The sequence below is a fragment of the Staurois parvus genome, unplaced genomic scaffold (assembly GCF_062004578.1).
Source record: "Staurois parvus isolate SC_StPar_1 unplaced genomic scaffold, SC_StPar_1.0 ptg001432l, whole genome shotgun sequence".
Classification (NCBI taxonomy): Eukaryota; Metazoa; Chordata; class Amphibia; order Anura; family Ranidae; genus Staurois; species Staurois parvus.
In genome coordinates this window covers 103,794-126,894 of record NW_028319228.1, presented here as the reverse complement: position 1 = coordinate 126,894, position 23,101 = coordinate 103,794, and the positions used below count along the sequence as shown (strand labels likewise).

Sequence of the window (23,101 nt, the reverse complement as noted above, 5' to 3'; positions counted from 1 at the left end):
GTTAATAATTCCCTTTACTTTGACTAAGGCCCCAGTTCCAGCTGAAAAAAAACAGCCCCAAAGCATGATGCTGCCACCACCATGCTTCACTCTGGGTATGGTGTTCTTTTGGTGATGTGCAGTGTTTTTGCGCCAAACACATCTTTTGGATTTCTGGCCAAAAAGTTCAACCTTGGTTTCATTAGATCATAACACATTTTCCCACATGCTTTTGGGAGACTTCAGATGTGTTTTTGCAAAATTTAGCTGGGCTTAGATGTTTTTCTTCAGAAGAAAAGGCTTCCATCTTGCCACTCTACCCCATAGCCTAGATATATGAAGAATACGGGAGATTGTTGTCACATGTACCACACAGCCAGTACTTGCCAGATATTCCTGCAGCTCCTTTAATGTTGCTGTAGGACTCTTGGCAGCCTCCCAGACTAGTTTTCTTCTTGTCTTTTCATCAATTTTGGAGAGACGTCTAGTTCTTGATAATGTCACTGTTGTGCCATATTTTCTCCACTTAATCCTGATTGTCTTCACTGTGTTCCATGGTATATCTAATGCCTTGGAAATTCTTTTGTACCCTTCTCCTGTCTGATACCTTTTAACAATGAGATCCCTCTGATGCTTTGGAAGCTCTCTGCGGACCATGGCTTTTGCTGTAGGATGCAACTAAGAAAACAGCTGAACTTTATTTGGGGTTATTCAGAGCCACTTTAAATGATGGCAGGTGTGCACTGTGTCCCCAGTTTTAAGAGGGTGTGCACACTTATGCAACCACATTATTTTAGTTTTTTTATGTTTACAAAGATTTCAGCTTGTTTTTGTTCAATTGAGTTGTACAGTTTATAGGTCACATTAAAGGTGGAAAAAGTTCTGAAATTATTTATCTTTGTCTCATTTTTTACAGAGCAAAAACCTGACATTTTAACAGGGGTTTGTAGACTTTTTATATCCACTGTACCTGTATAATATACTTTTTATGTGTCTGTGGTCCTTCTTGCAGAGTCTATATTTGTTAACAGTCTAGGTCAATGGTCTTCAACCTTATTAAGACCAGGGCCCAGGAAATTCTTCCAAAACCTTCCATGCCCCCCCAACAAAAGGCTCTGTATGGGGCTGTGTGCCACTGTAGAGCACGTGTCAATTAGAAGAACAGCTGGCCAAAATAGGCCTGCCAGGCCATTTCATGTGACCCTCTCACCCAGGGCTTTTTTCAGCTGGATGTGGCAGAACATAGTTCCTCCTGAACTCACTCTCTGCTCCCCGCTCACCACTGTCACTTGTATACACAGAAGCTTTCTGTGTTTGCAAGGCAAGCTTTCCTCTCGGCGGCTCTCACAGATTTCTGCCTGCCCTGCACTCACAGCGGGGACAAGGAACATGCAGATGAAGGTGCAATGTGGTCATACGTGAGGTGGGGCATCACGTAGTAGGCTACACTGTGATCCCCATCTGTGCCCGGGTGCACAGATTCTGACCAATCTGCAAGTGAGAGAGAGGCATAGCTTCCTACACTGCGGGGATGTACTAGAGCCAGACCAGGTATATGGAAGTGAGATGTGGACAGCCTGTAAAAGAGAGCTGATTCCCTGCACACTGCATAGCACACTCCTAAACCCTGAACTCTGTACATAGCGCACTCCTCAACCCTGAACTCTGTATGTAGTGCATCCCTAAAACTGCACTAGATATAGCGCATCCCTGAACTCCCCACATACCACACATCTGGTATTTATTGCCACTTTAATATTCACCCACTGTTAGTGCAATCATAATGTTGATGCTGCCCATGATGAAATTGAGTTTGACACCATTGCTGTAGGGGGATAAAGGTTGTGGAGGGTGCTAGGGGACTGCAGCAGATTTGGTGGCCCTGTAGGGGATGAGGTTTATGAAGGGATCTGGGGACAAGTGTGGGGCCCGGGTCTCAGAAGGGGGCTGGAAATCTTTCCACTAAGCTGGGGATGTTGCAGGGGAAATGTGAGAGACTGGAGGGCACTATGGGGGGGCTGGAGGCTTTGCAGTAAGCTAGGGGGCACTGCAGGAAGCTAGGGAGACAACACTGTGGGAGGTTGGTGGACACTCTAGGGGACTAGAGGCACTGTGGAAGGTTATTTGGAACTACGGGAGCTGGGAGGCTACATGGGAATTTTGGTGTTCTGCAGGTAGCTGGAGCTCTGAGTGGAGGGAGGTCGTACCCTGGCAGTGGGCCTCTGCCCAGTGGTTGAGAACCACTGGTCTAGGTTATTGTCCCAATCGTAGGCATTTTATGAAAAAATATCTATAGTGCAGAGAGGTTGTTTCATGAAAAGTTAAATAAAAGAGTTTACTTCTAAGGCAGGCCATACATTATGCAATTTTCTCTCCTTCAACCAAGGGTACAACCAAGGATACAGTCAATGTTGATGGGGGAATCCAGCTACTGTATTCTGATGGCAGGAAGTTTCCCAGCCGTTAGAATAAATGATAATGATCATTGCCAGAGGCTACAGCTGAAATGCTGGTTGTACAACTGGCCTACCCATAGATGGATCGAAATTCAGCCGGTTCATGCTGAAACGGACAAATTTAGATCCGTCTTTGACCAGCGTAAGCAAATCTTAACTTTTCCTGTAAAAGCAAAGTGTACATTATAGATGTTTATATTCCTTAGGTATGTATATAAAACCAACTTATTGAACTTTTTTTTTTTTCTTTCTTGCTCTTAAACCTGGACTTGTATAATGGACTGCTTCCTTTAGTCTACCGAAGATGAAAATGTACGTAATGTTTGCAGTGTGAGAGGGTCATTCAGAATATAGTGCTGTAGAGGAGTTTCGCATACCCTCAAAATGCATGTACATGAAAAGCACTGTACTATTTTATAGAAAGTGGTCGGTATAGATCACTTTGGATTGCATGAAGATGCTGTACACATAAACGTCTGAGTGCAATTGCATGGGTGCACCTCCATAAGACTTCAATACTAAAGCATCCAGATCACTGCACTGAAACTGTCATTTGAAAGGGAGATTTGGGAGATTTCACAAAAAAAGTGTATTTTGTCTAATTCTCTCAGTGCCTGATTTTATGGCCCTAATTACAGATTCATTTATTCAGAGACAATTGGCTGAACTGCAACCTACAGGAGGATTTGAACTCTGGCAAACATAGTTGTTGGTCAGTTTGGTATGACTCTCTACATGCATTTTTTCTTTTTCAATATTGTTGTGTTTTGTTTTTGTTTTTCATGCCAGACTTCTTCTACATGATGCTGAGCTGGGTTCTTTATGCAGCTACCTGAATCAGGGTATCCTCGGCAATATCTTTGGAGGCTGTGCACTGACCCTGGTGGACCAAAGATTGTGGAGCAAACCTGGAATTTGACTTCTGACCACTGGCCTGTGCTTGGGGTGCTTTCAAGACCAGGTTCCAGTATTGTTGACTACAGAGCAATTTCCAGGTTCAGATCAGTGGCACAGCCTCTGGGGTACTCACTTTTTGAACACTTTTTACTGAATGTTCCAAGTGGGCCAAGCAACAGAAGCTGCTACGCTTATTGGTACCCTTGAGCACCATCCTTATTCCCTTTAACCCAATGGTTGCTCTGAAAGGGTCAACTCACTGAGGAATTAAGTGCTGCATCACTAACTGTAGTGTAGTGTGCACAATCCACACTCTGTTCCTTTCTGTTCATCATGAAGCAGCACCTTTCCACCATTGCTTCTATTGCAAAAGAAACACTGTTTTACCTTCGTTAAGCTGAATATACACTGATCAAAATCTGGCCGGTTCAGCAGGGACTATCAATCAGTGTATGGCTGGCTTTCCCTGCTCGACAGAAGTTGCTTGATCTGTCGAAGGGACATGCTGGAAAATTAACATTCATATTTGCCAGTGACTTTGGTAAGCTGTGGTGTGCTGGCAGAAATGAACGTTAATCCACTTTCCTGATAGATGTTGCTACAGCACCCGCTACTCCTAAGCCTCATCCAGGAACGTGTGCGATGGGAATATTAATTTCAAATATTTTTTATTGAAAAATTTTGATACAATACAAAATAATATATATCAGTACGGGTCACAATCAGGTGCATACATACTTCTATGAAAGAGAAAAAGAAAATCCCCACCAATTGGCTGGGGGTATATGAACAAATGTCTAGTGTTTCATCAGAAAGTGTTATTTATTTAGTGTGAGCCGTTAGGTGTAAAAACGTCCTATAAGGTGGAACGGGATGGGGGGGGGGGAAGGGGGACACCAGTCTAGGACATAAGGTCGCAGTGTTGTTTGTTTATGAATATATTATCATCTTATGGAGCAGTTGGGGTTTTGTAGCCATAGAGACCATTGGCTATTGAATTTGTGATAGGAAGAATTATTATTAAGGGCTGATCTTCTTTCCATGTCAAATTGGAAGTTCAGGTCCGCTATAAGGGCAGATAGAGAAGGGGTTTTGGAAGAGTTCCATAGTTTAGTGATGTTAAGTTTTGCGGCTGCTAATATGTGGATAATGATGGTACGGGATGTGTTGCTGAATTTGTCGATTCCTATATGGAGGAGAGCGAGAGCAGGATTTGGAGCCACTTGGGCTCCAACAACTGTAGAGATCAGTTGGAAGATACTATCCAGAACGATCTTAGAGATTTGCAGGTCCAAAGAATATGTAGGGTTGATCCTGTTTCTCCGCATTGTCTCCAGCAAGCGGATGAGTGGTGGGGGTAAAATAAAGCGAGTTTGACAGGTGTAAAGTACCACTGGTGTAAAATTTTCATGTACGATTCCCAATGGGAGCTACATCTGGATGCTTTGTGTGTGATGTTAAAAGTTCTTTCCCATGTGTGGAGTTGTATTGGTTGAGAGACAGGTTTCTCCCAGTTGGATAGGGAAGTGGATTGTAGGGTAAACAGTGATCTGGTTATAAGCGTGTAAAAAGTCGATATCCCTTTCTTAGGTTATTGCAGTTTATTAAGAAAGAGGTACGCGGTTGTAGGAACCTTCAAAAAATGTGGAACATTCATCTCTTGTAAGGAGTGAGCTATCCTCAAATATGTGAAGATTTCATTGTCAGGAAGGTGAAATTTCTGTTGGATGGTCGGGAAGGAGTCTAGTTCGTGGTTTGTATAGAGGTCTTGTATATGGGATATATCTTGTTTTTCCCAGTGTAGAAGGTTCAAAGAAGGGGTAAGAAAATGTAGCACGGTGATCGGGGTGGGAATTGCTTTTGACTCTGAAGAGTTAGATGATACAAGGTCATACCAAGCTTGTATGGAAGCCCGGATGCAAGGGTGTTTGGGTAGGTTTCTGGATTGAGAAGATTGTGGTAGGAATAGAATGTCACGTAGTGTTGGCGGAAGGTGAGGGAGTGTTTCCATAGTGGTCCACGTTTTTTCGATAGTTGGGTGCCACCAGAAGTAGAGTTGGTCTAGAAGTACTGCATTATAGTATGATTTTAAGTGCGGGAGACCTGCCCCTCCTCTAGAGGTTGGGCGTATAAGAAGGTTTGTTGTTCATCTGGGTTTCTTCGAGTTCTAGAGGAATTTGGCAAGTAATGATTGTAGCTTGGAGAAGAAAGCATTGGGGATGGGTATGGGGAGTGTGCGAAAGATGTAAAGGATTTTAGGTAGTATGCACATTTTTAGAGCAGCTACTCTTCCCAACTTCGATAATGTGGATGTGCGTAGGTTTTTAAGTTTTTGAGGGATGGATTTGAGTAGCCGTTTGTGATTTGAGGTATAAAGTTGGTCTGTTGAGGTGGTGAGTTTAATTCCCAGGTAAGGGATGCTGTGGTGTTCCCAGGAGAAGGGAAAGCGCTGTAGGAGTGTTTTCTGGAGCTTAGTGGGTATATTAAGATTTAAGATAGAGGATTTGGGCGCGTTGAGTTTGTAGTATGATACTTCTAAGTATTTTTGAAGATGTGTTTGGATCGTTTGGAGTGATTTGTATGGATTGGTAACCATTAGTATGATGTCATCCGAAATAGGCTAATTTTGTGTTCTCTTTTGAGATGGGTGATTCCTGTGAATGCTGAGTCCTCTCTGAGTTTTGAGGCTAGTGGTTCAATGAGTAGGGTGAAGATTATGGGAGATAGGGGACAACCTTGTCTGGTGCCATTAGAGATGTGGAAAATCTGTGATAGTGTACCGTTGGTTAGCACTCTCGCTGAAGGGTTGGAATAGAGGGCAAGGATTGCCGATAGCATCCATTCTGTGATTCCAAACTTTTGAAGCGTGAGTTTCATAAAGTGCCAGTGTATTCGATCAAATGCTTTCTCAGCATCGAGGGATAAAAGTAGGGAGGGTCGTTTGGTGGTTTCTAATGTGTGTAAGAGAGAGTTGAGTCTTCTCGTTGCATCTGGCGCTTGGCGACCAGGGACAAATCCTACTTGGTCTGGGTGGATTAGTGTAGGTAGGTGGGGAAGCAATCTTCGGGCAACCAATTTGGTGTAAAGTTTTATATCTGTATTTAGCAGTGAAATCTGTCTATAATTCTGAACCAGTTGGGGGTCTTTGCCGGGCTTAGGAATAGTAGTGATGATGGATTGCAGCATTTCATTAGGGAATGTACCTGTAGATGTGGCATGGTTAAAGAGAGTGGTTAGGTGTGGCGTAAGGTTAGGGGCAAATGTTTTATAAAATTCGTTGGTAAAGCCATCATTCCCTGGAGATTTGTTCAGGGGTAAGGTTTTTATAGTGTCCTCTATTGCTATGGGAGAGAATGGGATAGATATAGAGGTGAGTTGTGATGGAGTAAGCTGGGGTAGATTGGTGGTAGTTAAGAAGTTTTGTATGGACAGTGTCGTTGGTTGATGTGTATCTGGGTCATCTCTGATATTGTACAGGGTTTGGTAGTAAGTTGCAAAAGCGTCAGCTATGTCTTTAGGGTTTGTAAGCGAAGTACGGGTATTTGGGTGTAATATTGAGGAGATTTTTGATTTGAGGCATCTTTGTTTAATTATTTTTGTTAGAAGTGAGTTTGCTTTATTACCTAGGGAGTAAAATTGTGATTTAGTTTTTTTGAAGGTTGAGGTCATATTTGTGTAGTAAAAGGGTTCGGAGCTGGTTTCTGTCTGAGGTGAGGGATGCAGATGTGGAGATGTTGGGGTTTTGTTTGTTAATGTCTTCATTTAGTTTTATGGAAGCTAGAAGTTGGTCAGTTTGTTTAGATCTCTGTTTATTAATTTGTGAATTGAATTGTATGAGGATACCTCACATATAAGCTTTGTAAGTGGGCCAGAGTGTGGTTATAGAGATATCAGGTGTAGTATTCAGGTCAAAAAATAAGTTATGAGCTTCTAATAAATGTTTTTGATTCTCTTGATTTTTCAATATGGTAGAATTCAGTCTCCATACGGGGGGGGGGGGGGGGGGGGAGTGCTGAGCGTTGAGAGTCGTCTAGGAATATGTTGATTGGAGCATGGTCTGACCATGTGATAGTGCCAATGTTGGATGACGTTACGTGTTGCAGAGTCCATTTATCTGTAATGAAAAAATCGATTCTGGAGTAGGACAGGTGGGAAGGGGAGTAGTAGGTGTAGTCTTTTTTCAGTGCTGTGTTGACATCTCCAGATATCATAGAGATCATGATACTGCAGGAAATGATTGAAATTCTGTTTGGGGGATCTCTTCTTGGAGGACGAGTCTAGGAGTGGGTTGCCGATGACATTGAAGTCTCCGCCGATGATGAGTCTGCCTTGTTTTTGGGAAGATATAATGGTGTAGAGTTTACGATGGAATTGGGTCTGATTGTTGTGTGGACCGTAAACATTCACTAGGGTGTAGAGGGTGTCGTTAAGTTTGCAGATCAGGATATAAATAGCGACCTTGAGAGTCAGCTATTTCTGAAACATGACTGAATTGTATAGTGTCCTTTATAGCTGTAAGAACGCCATTAGGATTGGTGGCCATATAGAAGTGGGAGAATCGATGTAGTTGTAGTTTGGGGGTCTTGGATGTTGCGAAATGTGTTTCCTGTATGAAAAGAATGTCCACATGGAAAGTCCGAATTTCCTTTTGGAGCATCAATCTTTTGAAAGGGGAGTTTAGGCTACGCACGTTTAGAGATGTTATGTTAATCATAATGTAGATCTTTGGTACGATGTATGGGGTAGTTGAGTTGGCGTTTAAAGCGTTGATCCAGGTTGGACGGATACACTTGTGAGGAGGAGAATTTTATGGTCTGGGCAGTGCGGAAATGGCTCGTTCGGGGATTCAGAAGCCTTGTTCCAAGTTCATTTGGAAGAATTAGTGGAGCTGGTGAGTTGTCCGGTTGACTGGTGATGCAGGAAGGGAGGGATGCGGATAAGGGTAAAAAAGGCTTGCAAAAAATGCAAGAAACATGGGTAGCTTGGTACGCTACTTCAAAACTGGGGGGTGTGAACAAGCATTGACCATAGATAAGGTCATGCCAAACAATGTTCTGTAACAAGAGAATTTTCTGATCGGGCCGATCGCCAGATCTTAGTAGGGTGGGATATTGTGGAGTAGAGCGTCAGAGGTGTGGAGTTTGAGATGGATTGAGAATATAATATGTCAAGAGTTATTCTGCTTCCATCTGATGGGTTTCAGTGGAGGTGGATTGTTGGGGGTCCACGGGTATTATGTTCCATGCCATCAATAGGTCTATGCCCGCTTCTAGGATTCTGATTGTGTAGATTCTTCCCTGGTGTCTGACCGTTATTTTTGTGGAGAATCCCCATTGGTAAGCCATACCATGATTCCGTAAGGCTTTGGTGATGGTAACCAATTTTGTACAGTTAAGGAGCGTAGCTTTTGATAGGTCTGCAGATAATTTGATGTTTGAATGTGATGGCGGGAGTAGAGGGGGGTTTCTGGCTGCCGTCATTATCTTCTCCTCCTTTATGTGGTAGAAATGAATCCGCTCCAGAACATCCCTAGGAATTGATGCTGACAGGAAAGACGGTTTGGGTATTCTATGAGCGCAGTCAATGGCAAGCTCTACATCTGAGAGAGATGGAATAAGATGTTTCATATATTGTTGGATGTAGGGTAGTAGTGCCTCTTTGGTGATATTTTCAGGAATACCCCTAAACTTGATGTTGTTGCGTCTGGAACGATCCTCCACGTCCGCTAATTTCAAATTAATTTGTTTGATGTCAGAAGTGTGGTCAGCATGTGCGTCAATCAAGTCGTTGTGGGCTGTAATTATTTCCCCCATCTTTGTCTCAATATGGAGTAGTCTGTGACCCTGTTTTTGAATCACGGTAGTGATTTGGGCGAGTGATGATGTCAAGTTGCTGTGTAGCGTCTGCCTGAGTGAGAGGAGCATGTTTTTCATGCAGATTTCCGAGATAGGTTGGTCAGACACAGGGAACGATTCTATCACCGGGAAATCGTTGGCATGCTGAGGGGATGGATGAGGGTTTGGCAGGTGGCTGCAGTGTCTGTGTCCAGGCGTGGTATGGACTTAGCTGGGCTACTTGTTGTGGGGGACAGGGGAGGAGATGACTCACCAGGGTCCCTTGGGTAGAGCGGTTACTGCAGCCTGGGATCTGTGTGGTGGATCCTGTCATCCTCCTCATGTCTGCCTGCTCCGTTCTGACAGCCGGCGTCATCTTGGATCCCTGCTTGAACAGCAGGGAAGAAGTGGGTGAGTTTTCCGGGCTGTCCCAGGGTTTTCCGACGGCGGGGCATTGCTGGGGAGGGTTGTGCACCTCTGCCCTTGCTTACTGTGGGGTTGAAATCCCTCGGGGACAATGTGTGCCGTGTCGGGTCTGGCTTATGGACGGAGCGGTTATCACTGCATGTCCATATAGGAGCCGGCCGCGCATGCGCCCCTGCGATGGGAATATTAACATTATCATATGCAGATCATTGTATTAAGACAGTGGTGGGTGCCGCTATCAGAATACAGTATGCCAGTGGAATGTGCCTTTATGTGGATGGGGGAATCTGTTTTCTTTTCATTAAGGGACCCCCCTTATCCACAGTCTTGAATCTTAACATTCATCTCTTAGCTCATGCATGTGCAGCTCAATGCATAATTTTGACAATATCGGGTTGACTAAACCCCTGCGCATGCAAGGAAGTGACATTGCCTCGGCCCAGCCAATTAAAACAGCTGGAGATTGGTACCCAGAAGCTGCATGGCCGAAGATGACAGCAGCAGGTGGGGAGCTCCAGGACACTGCAGCGCTGGAGTTAAGGCAAGTATAGTTCTGCTTTATAGGGGAACTATAATCTTGCTCGATCATGTCTTCGGAAATCACCATACAAATGTAAGGTTTTAAAGCAGAACTAAATCCTCCAATCCTTTATAGCCATGGAGGCTGTCATCTTAGCCTCTGTTTGATCTGCAGTTGCCATGGTGCTGAACATGTGATCAGTTATGACACAAACCATTTGATGAATTGACAGTTTCGTTGAGAGCACAAGCAACTGTGACAGTTATCTTTCACCACATGCCTTGAATGTAAACGTTTGGGGAAACAAATTGATGGGTTTAGATCAAATGACAAGGTTCAATCTTTTCCTGTCAAGAACATTCTGTTCGGTCTGTGAGTGCTTCTTGGGCATTTCAGTATTGGACAACTGTTTCCCTGATTTGCAAAGCTACTACCTGGTCTTTTGTTCACACATTTTACCAGGTGGATGCTTAGACCTCATCCGATGCTAGCTTTGAGTGTTAGGCCCTTCAGACAGGTCTGTGAGCTGCAGGCTGCCACAGTTTTACTATTGTCTTTGTTGACCTGTGTTTGTTACAGTTTCCCCCCAGCTTGACTGCTTTTGGATGACTCCGTTGTCTCTGAATCCTGTGTCCACTCTGTGTTTGTGATTTACACCTAGTACAGCGCGTCTTAAAAAAAAGATTAAGCATGCTGGGAGTGGGGAAGGTTTTCTCTGGATAGCCAATGGCTTTTTAGTTGGCCACTGTCCAAGTTCTAATGTAGGTGGCAGTTATTTATAATTACATGAATCCTATGTCCCTTAGTGAGCTCCAAAAATAGCTTTTACACTTAGAAATCCTGTTTTAAATAATTTTATATTTCTAAATGAGAGTAATAACACATACAATTTTAACTTTTTATAAAGATAAGGATGAGAGATGAATAGATGGCAAATTCTACCTTCTGTAAATGGCTCCAAGAGCGTGCATGCATTTTTACACTGTGACCTTGAATTGATGCAACTTTTCAAACCCAAATGTGATATACTGTACTTTACCTATATGGCGCACAAATTCTGTTGCTGCAAAAATTTGAAATTCAACTTAAAAAATAAGATATCCCAACATTTCATATTAGTGATATGTGCCTGTTGTTGTACCTTGTATTCATGATAAAAAGTATCCTGTTCACTTTGTATTGCTCCCTTAGTGTGAAATACTTGGTGTTCTTGCCAGTCCTTCTGCTCTCCTATTTCAGACTGACCATCTAGGCATTACAGCACATCCTTCCCAGCGTGTTCCTTTTTTTTTTTTTTTGGCTGTGCTAGGAGTATAGACTGCCTGTAATCCAGGCTTGTGCTGACACACCCTACCACCCCTGCACAGGAAGATCAATGTACTGCTGTTTCTCCACCTCCCCAAGCCCCTTATGCAGCTGAAAACAGAAATTATGTGATCAGTTATTAATAAAAGATAGTTATAATTTTTTTTAATAAATATACACATTTTGCCTTTCATTTCTACAAACTGAATGCATTGTTTTACAAGATAAAGTTTCACATATATTATACATTTTATTTGTTCAGGAGCTTCAGCTAAGGACTGAACAGCAGCAGAAGACGTTGAAGCTGAAAAATGAAGAGATTGCAGCTATTCGAAGACAGAAGAGCACTTCTAGTATACCAGACCAACTTCAGCTTGTAAGTCATGGCATTGGTGTATTCTTGACAAGAATGTGCCTGTATTTGACTCACTAACAGTATTCATTGAGATCAGGCATGGTAAATATGCAAAAGAGCTTGAAAAAGTCATACATTTTTTTTATTCTGTTGGATAAATTGCTATGTGTAAAGGAAGTAGAGTAATAATCGGGGGGTCTAAATTGAGTTTTTGGTGGACTTAGATGGAAGGGCCAAGACCTAAAGTGTCATTAAACTCACAACAGTAAAATCAGTCTGTATATGCAGTAAAGCAAGCTTGTTATACTCACTGTGGAACCTAGGGGGTCAATCCTCTGCATTATGTAAGAAGGCTGATCCTGTCTTCTCTGATCCCATTCTTCTTTTGCTGTCCCCAATCCATCTGCCATAGTTAGAGCAGCAGTGGCAAGTCTGCACATGCTCTCTTTGGTGTGTATTGCTATTGGTTTTTTTTTTTGTTTTTTTTTCTTTTGGGAGGGTGCATGTGATTGTCACAGGGCCAATCAGTGCTGTCTAGAGAATGGGTGAAGGGTTATGAAGCCTCTTAGGACAGTTAGAGGAGAATGAAAGCTCCTCCTACAAGATTAACCAGTGCTCTGCTGGACACTGATAGAAGTCACAAGACTTCTGATGAGAGAAGGTATTTACCAGTTTATATTTATTAAAATAATTGCATTTCCATGTTCTGTCTACTGTTGGAGACCAGATATAGTGAATGCAGGGTCATGGGTTTAGTAGCACTTTAACTTCACCATCTATTGTGGTGGACCTTTTTCTTTAGATTATTTATGATAAAATAAAACAATGTTGGCTAGGAATGTAATCAGTGTAGTAGAAAGAAGAGGTACTTTAATTTAAAGAGACCTTTTTTGGAACAAGGAAAAAACCTACACCCTAATGGCAAACTCCATGTAGTACTTGCAGATATATTAATTAATTCCTAAAGTGAACATGTGACCAGGCAATGGACAATTTAAGTAATTATATAATCTTAACAAGTTCTAAAAACAACTACAATCAAAAAAACTAATAAATCCCATTAACTTTTAGTCTTTAGCTGCAGGTACTGTGGTGCAGCTCATCCTCAAAATGACAAACCACACTGGCTTGTGAGTCAGTAGTAACAGTGCCAACAGCCACAACTTTTGCAACTCCTTCCCATACAACTGTAGTGCTCACAGGCACAGCCTGCATGAATGTGCTAATGCTGTTCTAAATTCAGCAGCAGTGCAGTAGTGTTGTCAGCCCATTGCAGAAAGCTAAAGGAGGTGGACTTCACTGGGAAGATAAACAGGTATTTCTAACATTTTACACAGGTGCAGTTGCAATTAATAATAATTTTTTAATGGGAAGCCATAGTTGTTGTTGTTTCCCCAACACAAACATATTTTTAATTATAAATAGTTCAGGCATTATGAAATCTGACTTTCGCATTTAATGACACGAGTTGCATATTTGTGTAGCTCTTATAAAATTTATGTTTAGCACTGTCGCGTGAACACATTTGACCTGGCTTTGTGATCTCTTTATACTATATGGGCACATCTGAGACACGTAAAGAGTAAATGAAAATACTGCATGGACCAGGGGCGGACTGACCATTTGGAAACTCGGGCACTGCCCGAGGGCCCGGGGTCAGTAGGGGGCCCCATGAGATGCCCCTGGTACCTTTTTCATAGGCTTTTTTGAGTTTGGGCAAGGACACGGGCCCTATGATCCCCTATTGCCCGGGGGCCCCATGAGTTGTCAGTCCGCCCCTGGCATGGACTGTATGGACTTTTACCTGTTTTGCTATCTTGATTCACAAGCTGTTGCTACAAACAAGGAACATAATGTTTACATGCATAGTATATGCAGGATTTCTCTTCCAAATCCCTTACTGACTTATTATTTTAGATGTTTTGCCCTATTACAAAAAAAACATTTGTGTGCTGACTTTATGGCAAATATTTGTACTTTGCATCTTGACAGGATGTAAGACATGTATGCACAATAAATGAAAAACACTATATGGAATTTTAGCTTAGTTTTGTAGAACTTAACTCACTACAGCAGCATTTTCTTAGTTCGTCCCTCCCTCTTACACAGATTGTAAAAAAATGTATTGTAATGTTTTCCTTTCTGTTCATTTTTGTGCTGCAAGGCAGTACTTCCTGGCCTAGGCCGGGCCTCACTGCCTCCTAGGATTGCTACGTCACAGCTATGCCAGGAGGCAGCATGTTACCAAGGTGCAACTCTGCAGTGCATCTGTGCATGCATGGTGAATTTGTGTATCGTGCCCATTTACCAGAAGTTGCTGGCATTTGTGCGCAGATACCCCGCTGGTCTCTGCTAGGTCCAAAATACCTGGAAAATTGCGGTGGCATATCTGCGCACACGCCTGATTTTATAAAATTTTGACGTGGAAAAGGAGTGAGGGGAGGGTATTCATGAAGAGGTTTCGTTTTAACATGATTTACAAACTGTTGCTACTAACCAAGTGCATTGTGTCGCATTCCATTTATTCTAAGCAAATAGCGGTGATTTATACCTTGCATTATTACATTTGAATTCTTGATGTTTGCTTTGATGCTTTACTGGGTTACCTTAATAATCTGGTTTTAAATGTCTGTCTGTGTGTTATGTTTGTGTTTCTTTTCTATAAAAACAAATAACTTTATCATTGATTAGTTAAAAGTGATATTTATATTTTCACTCTATTTCCTGATTTCACATTTTTCAGTTTTTTTGATACTCCTATAAAATTATTTTACCCTTCTTTTTATCCAGAAAATGGAAGAACAGAAGAAGTGGCTTGATGAGGAGGTTGAGAAGGTATTAAAGGAGCGTCAAGCGCTCAGTGAATTGGAAGACGATTTAAAGAAAAGGGAAGAAAGTATTGCTAAGATGGAAGCCATGCATAAAGAGAAGAGCCAGCTGGAGATAAAAAAGCTACGCTCAAGCCAGGTATATAAAATAACCTTCCTTTATTGGAATTTCTTTTAGTTTATTTATAATGAACTAAAATTATATAAAATTTTCATCTTCAGGCTCAGTTAGCTGTTCCCATGGGGATCACATGGACGTGTTGCTGAATAGGTCAGCCTAGTGTTCCCTAGACCTGGCTATAGATCAAGCTGTCTGGGTATTACAAGACTTTTCAAAGTCAGTTGGCATATTCAGTTCTTCTTGTGTGTTTTTAGGGTCTTCTTCAAACCGTTTACAACAAGAAGTTTCAGGCAAGCTTATCTGAACATATGATATATTTACTTCAGAAACATCAAAAAAGGTCATTTTTAGTCTTCCTAGTAATCTTTCGGAAAAACGAAACCATGTTTTGTTCCTTTCTCTCAGCTGAGCACCCCATTTCATTTTTCTCTGGATTTCTTGAATTTACAGCCATGGTCAAACGTTTTGAGAATGACACACATATTCATTTTCTTGTTCAAACTTTTTATTGGTATTATAACATAGGAAGAAAAACATTAACAGTAGGCAATAGACATTATATTAACAGTAAAGTGCGGAGGAAAGTATATTCAGTGTCAATTGCATTATATATCAAGGGAGAGTCAATAAAACAAAGCAGTACAACCTGTGATGCCAAATAAGTAAAAATTCTTGTCAGAAGGTAGTGGCGTATCACACTGGCATTAAACGATGGGGATGGGGACTCTCCAGAGCTGCGTGGGGAGTTAGGGGTCAACAGAGGGGGACTGAGGGGGGGGGGTGAGAGAGGGGTGACGGAGATGACTCCATGGTTGGAAGGGAAAGAGGTAGTGATTTGTGTGTTCGGTTCGCAGTGATGCCAGACTAATGCTGAGAATGCACGGTTTGCACATCAGGGAAGAAGGAGCGATTCATCGAAGTTCTGCGGGAGTAAGCCTTCTACCCAAGGATTCCAGACATTCAGGAACTTGGGAATTGTGTCAAGGATTGTGGCTTCCACCTTTGCGTGTATCATGGCTTGCGTTACTCTAGTTTTAACTGCAGCAATGCTTAAAGTGGGGGATTTCCAGGATTTTGCAATAACCTGCTTGGCTGCAGTGGTAATTTGTAGGATGAGTTTGAATTGCGACTTAGTTACGCCAGGAGGGCGTAGATTGAGAAGTGCTATTGTTGGGGAAGGTTGAAGCGGGGCTGCACTAAATTTGGTGATCATGTTAAAGACGTCCTTCCAGAATGTTTGGGCTATTGGGCAGTCCCACCATATGTGATAATGCGTTCCTGGGTCTACACAGCCTCTAAAGCAGTTAGGGGAGTAATTGGGGGTGTATTTTGCGATTCTCGCCGGAACCAAGTACCATCGTGTTAAAACTTTATAGTTGGTTTCCAAGGCTACAATATTCTGCGAAGAAGTTTTTGTGTTGGCCCAGATGTGGTCCCAGTCTGACGGGTCTAATTGTTGGTTTAGGTCTGTTTCCCATCTGTTGGTATATGGAGGGGGGGATGTGGTGGCCAAAGTTGTGAGTATGGCATACAGGCATGAAATGAGGCCGCGTCTATGGGGGTCTTTATGGCAGGCCCGTTCAAAGGGGGACATGGTGTTAGTTTGGGTAGATGTTGCAGAGTAGGGGCCATAAAAGTGTTGTAATTGTAAATACCTGAATATTTCAGATACCGGGAGGTTATGTGTTTCTTGTAATGAGGTGAAGGATTTGAATTTGTTCCTATGTAGGAAATGATGAGTGCGGAGAAGGTTTGCAGAGGTCCATATTTTAAATGAGGTTGGCGATAACCATGCTGGGGGAAAGGCTGGGTTCTTGAGATACGAAAGTAAAGGGTTATGTGACGATTGGAGAAGAAAACGAGTCTTCAGTTTATCCCACAATGATAGAAAGTGGGAAGTGATGGGATTTGTTATTGAGCGGCGGTCGATTGGTCTTAGCCAAAGTAAATTAGCCGTGGAGAGGGGGTCACATGGTATAGATTCAAGAACAACCCATTGGGGAATTTCATAGGTTGCATGGTATTTCGGCAACTGAGCTAAATGTGCCGCCTGGTAATATTTATTGACATCAGGAAGACCAAGACCGCCGCTAAGCTTGGTACGGTAAAGGGTAGAACGGGGTATACGGGGGCGGACAGTGCCCCATACGTAGGAGGAAATGCGGCGCTGTAATATACGAAGATAATGGGAGGGTACTGGAATTGGGAGTACTCTAAATAAATATAAGATTTTTGGGAGGATTGACATCTTTATGACTGCTATTCTGCCTAGCCATGCAAGCGGTAAGGAGGACCATTTAGTCATAAGAGCAGTTAGATGAGTTAGCATGGGAGTATAGTTAGCTGCATAAAGGTCTGATAGGTTGGGGGTCAGTTTGATTCCCAAAAAAGGAATATGGTGCTGTGACCAAGAAAATGGGAGGATCTGTTTCAGGTGGGCTAGCTCCTTAGGGGGGAGGGAAATATTAAGTGCCATAGACTTGTGAGAATTTATTACAAGGCCAGAGAGTGAGCCAAACCTCTCGAGAAGCCGGAGAAGAGAGGGAGAGGAAGTTAAGGGAGAAGTAAGAAAAACTAGAACGTCATCAGCAAAGAGGCATAATTTGTGATGAGACCCGCCTAATTCAAGTCCCCGGACATCCGGATTAGCTCTAATTAGGAGGGCTAGTGGTTCTATGGCCAATGCGAAAAGTAGGGGGGAGAGAGGGCAGCCCTGCCTTGTGCCACGGTAGATAGGAAAATGAGCAGATCTATGTCCAAGGTATCTAACTCTGGCCGAGGGCTCTTGATATAGTGAGAAAATCCAGGTTAACAAATGAGGGCCAAAGCGCCAACGGCGCAGAATGTAGTGCAGATATGGCTATGATACCGTGTCAAACGCCTTCCGGATGTCCAAGGACAGGAAACGGGCAGGAATGTTGCGGGATTTAGCAATATGTGCCAAGAGAGTTGCGCGTCTGATGTTGTCTCCGGCTTGTCGAGTTGGAATAAAGCCCACTTGGTCATTGTGGATTAGAGAACCTATACACAAGTTAAGGCGCGTGGAGAGGATTTTAGCTAGCAGTTTTATGTCAATGTTAAGGAGAGAGATCGGCCTGTAGTTGGACCACTGCGTGTCGTCTGAATTGGGTTTCGGAATCATTGAGATGTTAGCTTGGACTGTTTCTAGGTTGAAGGTATGGCCCAATAGTACGGCTTTTAATGCATTAGTGAGAATGGGGGCTAGAAGGTGGGCAAATTTTTTGTAGTATGTGGCAGAAAAGCCATCAGGTCCTGGGCGTTTACGAAGCTTTAAATTTTTAATAGCGTTTAGGGTTTCGATTAAGGTGATGGGTTGTTCTAATGCAGCTAGGTGGTGTTCAGAGAGCGTCGGAAAGGAGATGGGGGCCAGGAGGGTGTCAGCCTGGGTGGAGTCAAAGGGTGTGGAGTGGGAGTAAAGTCGCGAAAGATGTTTGTGAAAGATTTGTAGGATGCGTTCCGGGTTACTAGTGAGGCTGCCAGAAGAGGTGCGTAATCGAATAGGTCTAGTAATCTGATCAAGCCTACAAAGCGAAAGAGCTAGAAAGGTATTGGGTTTATTTGCTTTTGTATAGTATTTGTGCCTAGATCTGCGAAGTGAAAGCTCCGCCTTGTCTGTGAGAAAAAGGTCAAGAGCTAATCGCACTTGCTCTAAAGCTTCACGATTAGCCGACGTAGGGGTTGCTTGGAAGGCTTGATGGTATTGGTTGTAGGTTCGTTCCAGAGAAAGACATTGCTGTCTTTTCGCTTTATTTAAAAAGGAAGCTTTGCTAATACAGAAGCCATGTATAACCGGTTTGTGCGCTTCCCAGAGGAGAAGAGGAGAAATTTCAGGTGTTTGGTTTATGGATATGTAGTCTTTAGGAGCGGCTTCGATTTCTGAGCAGTGGGTTGGGTTTGCTAGTAAGTTGTCGTTAAAGATCCAAGAGGGATCAGTAGAAGATGGGGCTAGGGAGGCCATGGAAGTAAATACAGCGCTATGATCTGACCAAGGGATAGGTAGTATTTCAGAGGTCAGGAGCCGGGAGGAGGAGCTGGCAGTTATGAGAACATGATCTATCCTAGAAAAAGTCTTATGGGGGTGGGAGTAGAAAGTATATTGGCGCTGAATTGGGTTCAGTTCCCTCCAGGTGTCTATCATGGAGTGACACTGTAGTACGGCTTGAAGGGTTTGCCTGGAGGTAGGGAGGGGGGAGGGTTGAGGAGATTTGTCAAGAAAGGGATATAGGGTGCAGTTTGAGTCTCCGCAGACAAACAGAGTACCTTGCTTGTGGTGATCTATTATCGAGAATAGGAGGAAAAGAAATGGCAAGGGGCCTTGGTTCGGGGCATAGTATGAAACTATGGTGACATCTGTGTCTAGGAGTTGTCCTGTTAGTAGGAGATATCGACCCTCTGGGTCTTTGATTTCACTGCATAGTGTGAAGGGTGTGGTGCGGTGGAAAGTGATTAGTACCCCTCTACATTTAGTCGTAGCTGAGGCCGTGTAGACCTGTGGGTAACGAGGGCCGAAGAACTTAGGTGTAGATTTGGGAGTGTAGTGTGTTTCTTGCAGGCAAACCACATGGGCCTTAAATGATGCAAAAGCACTGAAGGCTTTGTTGCGTTTCTGCGGTGTGTTGAGGCCCTGAACGTTCAGGGTGAGAATGTTTTTAACGGGCCCATAGGGAGAGTGTAAGGTGTATTAAATGATAAAGTATAACCTGTTTGGGGAGAGTTTGGTAGTCACTATGTAAGATAGCCTGGTTGTATAGGAGATTGGGTAAGGTCATGGAGTCATATGAAGGGGAGGATGGGGGAGTATGACTAGGGAAGGGTATCAGTAAAAGGGTATAAGGGGCCATTCTAGGCCGAAGGAGTGGTCCCCGGGTACACCCAGAATCAGGGTGATCCGAGGAACGGAGATAGCCCAGGTGCTATTAAATAAACAATAGCACAAGGGCTAGTGGAGAGTGCACAGATACGCGGGCCGTGGGGATGACAGCATTTAAATAAATATACAGCAAGGAGATCCCGGGAAAAAAAGGGAGTAAATATATTCCCAAACAATTCGGGGGACCTTAGCTCGGGCGGCATCGGTCATGGTGGTGGACCAATAAGAAAGGAGAGAGACGGCATCCTATGTCGCCAGAGCTGGGGTCCCCAAGCACAACCTAAGATATAATCTAGGTAAAACAATATAAAAAAGAAAAAAAACTTTATATACGATTCAACAGGCTCTCAAGAATGTAGGAGAGACAAAAAGTTAATTCAATCGTCCGCTGACGGGAAAAGCCAAAAGAAAAGAGCTTTTCAAAAGTGAGGGCTTGCGTAGGGGTACACAGCGTTTGCAGCAGAGCGTGAGGCAGGGAAAATAAGAACCCTGGGTGGCGTCTTCAACGCTAGCTAAAAGATACATAACCTGGTGTACGTGGTAAAGTAGAAGTTGAAGGACGTGGTTCAGTCCATGGTATCTTGTGGCGAAGTGCCTGGTGATGAAAAACGCCCTCGCTTGTGGATGCTGAGCTGACCATCGGTGGAGCGTGAGGGATAAGATTTCCACGGTGAGCAGGAAGTGGATCTCCGTTTGGAGCTCTCTGATGGTGTTGTTGGAGAGTGTAGCTGAAGGTTCCGCAGGGTGTCCAGCAGGTCTTCGGGAGTTTTGCAGGTGTAGTCCTGAGTTTGATAACGGAACCGTACGGCGAAGGGGAAGCTCCATTTGTATGGTATGGCGTGTTGTTGGAGTGTTTGCAGATGGGGTTTCATAGCCCTGCGTTTAGTGATGGTTGTAGGGCAGAGGTCCTGAAATAGCTGGTAGATATGGCCTTGAAATTGTAAAGATGCCGCGTTATGGGCCGCTTGTAGGAGTTGCTCTTTGGTGCGGTAAAAGTGGAGTTTGGCTATGATGTCACGCGGCCTGCCATCGGGGCGCCGTGTGGCTAATGCTCTATGAACCCTATCCGTTTCTAGCCGTTCGATTGGAATGGCTGGGGCGAGCTCTTGAAATAGCGCCGTAATGGTTGATTGGATATTGATGATCGATTCTGGGAGGCCACGGATTCGTAAGTTTGAGTGTCTTGCCCTATTTTCAAAGTCCTCCAGGCGTGTGTGCATCATTGCATTTTCGTCACGTAAGAGGTCAAGGTCATCGGTTTGTGTCTGTAATGAGGCTTCAAGATCGTCTACTCTCTGTTTTAGGTCAGCAGTGCGCTGTCCCAATTCGCGGATTTCTCTAGACAGTGTAGCGGTAATACGGTCAGAGGTTTGCTGCAATGCTTTATGTAGCATCTTCTCAAAGTGTGTAAGGAGGTCAGGGGGTGTAAGGTCAGGCGCTGAAGCGAGAGTTGGGCTGTCTGGGTCAATATCAGACTCACCCTCTGATGCACTGGGACGACTGGGCTGTGTATCCTGCAGGGTGTCGTATGATTTTGCAGCCTGCTTGCTGCTACGTGCTGGGGCGGCGGCTATCTTGGAGGAGGCCTTTGCAAGTGCCTCCTTAATAGATTTGTGTTGTGGCGGGGCTTGTTGGCGGGGTGCTCCCCTAACCATCTTATTTCCAGAGAGGGGGGTTGCCACTGTGGTCGAAGCCCCCCGCTTTGCCCTGCGGCGTTGTATGGGCTCAGATTAGAGGATGGTGGGCGGGCCTCTGCTCCGCTCACCGTGGAGACAGGGCCGCAGCTCCCTGCTCGCCGCCAATCGAGCCGGGACGGGTCTGAGCAGGGTTGCCGTGGAGACGGATGTCTCACAATGCCTCCTGCGTAGTTGTGCCGGCCGGGATCCGCGGACGGACTGCTGTGTCACCCGACGGGGAGACGGAGCTCTACCTCAGCATGTCCGTCCCGCCGGCCGCGCATGCGCACTCCACACATATTAATTTTCACAGTCTTTTTATGATGGCAATTTTCATATACTACAGAATGTTATGAATAGAATGTTATGAAGAGTGATCATATGACTTGCAATTCATTGCAAAGTCCCTCTTTGCCATGAAAATTAACGTAATCCCCCAAAAATGTCCACTGCATTTCAGCCCTGCCACAAAAGGACCAGCTAACATCATGTCAATGATTCTCTCGTTAAGACAGGTGTCAGTGTTGATGAGGACAGGGCTGGAGATCACTTTGTCATGCTGATTGAGTTAGAATAACAGACTGGCAGCTTTAAAAGGATGGTGGCGCTTGAAATCATTGTTCTTCCTCTGTTAACCATGTTACCTGCAAGGAAACCTGTGTAGTCATCATTGCTTTGCACAAAAAGGGATTCACAGACAAGGATATTGCTGCTACTAAGATTGCACCTAAATCAACCATTTATCAGATCATCAAGAACTTCAAGAAAAGAGGTTCAATTGTTGTGAAGAAGGCTTCAGGGCTCCCAAGAAAGTCCAGCAAGTGCCAGGACCATCTCCTAAAGTTGATTCAGCTGTGGGATCGGGGAACCACAAGTGCAGAGCTTTGCATCTGCATGCACGGAGAGGCCAAAAATTTTGGAGGATGGCCTGGTGTCAAGAAGGTAAGCAAAAAAGCCACTTCTCTCCAGGAAAAACATAAGGGACAGACTGATATTCTGCAAAAGGTACAGGGATTGGACTTTTGAGGACTGGAGTAAAGTAATTTTCTCTGATGTATCCCCTTTCCGATTGTTTGGGGCATCCGGAAAAAACCTTGTCCAGAGAAGAAAAGGTGAACACTACCATCAGTCTTCTCAGCCAAGGGAGTGGGCTCACTCTCACAATTTTGCCTAAGAACACAGCCATGAATAAAGAATGGTACAAAAACATCCTCCGAGAGCAACTTCTCCCAACCATCCAGGAACAGTTTGGTGGTGAACAATGTCTTTTCCAGCACGATGGAGCACCTTGCCATAATGCTAAAGTGATAACGAAGTGGCTTGGGGAACAAAACATCAAAATTTTGAGTCCATGGCCAGGAAACTCCCCAGACCTTAATCCCATTGTGAACTTGTGGTCAATCCTCAAGAGGTGGGTGAACGAAAAAAAACCCACAAATTCTGACAAACTCCAAGGATTGATTATGCAAGAATGGGCTGCCATCAGTCAAGATGTGGCCCAGAATTTGATTGACAGCATGCCAGGGCGAATTGCAGAGGTCTTGAAAAAGAAGGGTCAACACTGCAAATATTGTTTCTTTGTTTAAACTTTATGTAATTGTCAGTAAAAGCTTATGAAATGCTTGTAATTATACTTCACTATACCATAGTAATATCTTACACAAAGATCAAATAACACGGAAGCGGTAGACTTTGTGTAAATTAATATTTGTGTCATTCTCAAATCTTTTGGTCATGGCTGTACATGATCTGTGACTCAAAAATTTTTTGTTACTATAATTCTTAGGGTTTTTTTTTCCAAAGAAGGAAAAAC

At 43.7% G+C, this 23,101-nt stretch overlaps 1 protein-coding gene across 2 annotated transcripts in view; it reads left to right on the top strand.

Moving 5' to 3' along the window:
• KIF27 (kinesin family member 27) overlaps positions 1-23,101 on the top strand; it is a 128,971-nt gene that overhangs the window by 86,955 nt on the left and 18,915 nt on the right. Inside the window, exons 12-14 of one of the 2 annotated variants that reach the window (XM_089662102.1) lie at positions 2,730-2,747; positions 11,680-11,793; positions 14,563-14,739. In XM_089662102.1, coding sequence (XP_089518228.1) covers positions 2,730-2,747; positions 11,680-11,793; positions 14,563-14,739 — 309 coding nt within the window. The remainder of the gene's footprint in view (positions 1-2,729; positions 2,748-11,679; positions 11,794-14,562; positions 14,740-23,101) is intronic. The other variant, XM_089662103.1, reaches the window with a different exon arrangement.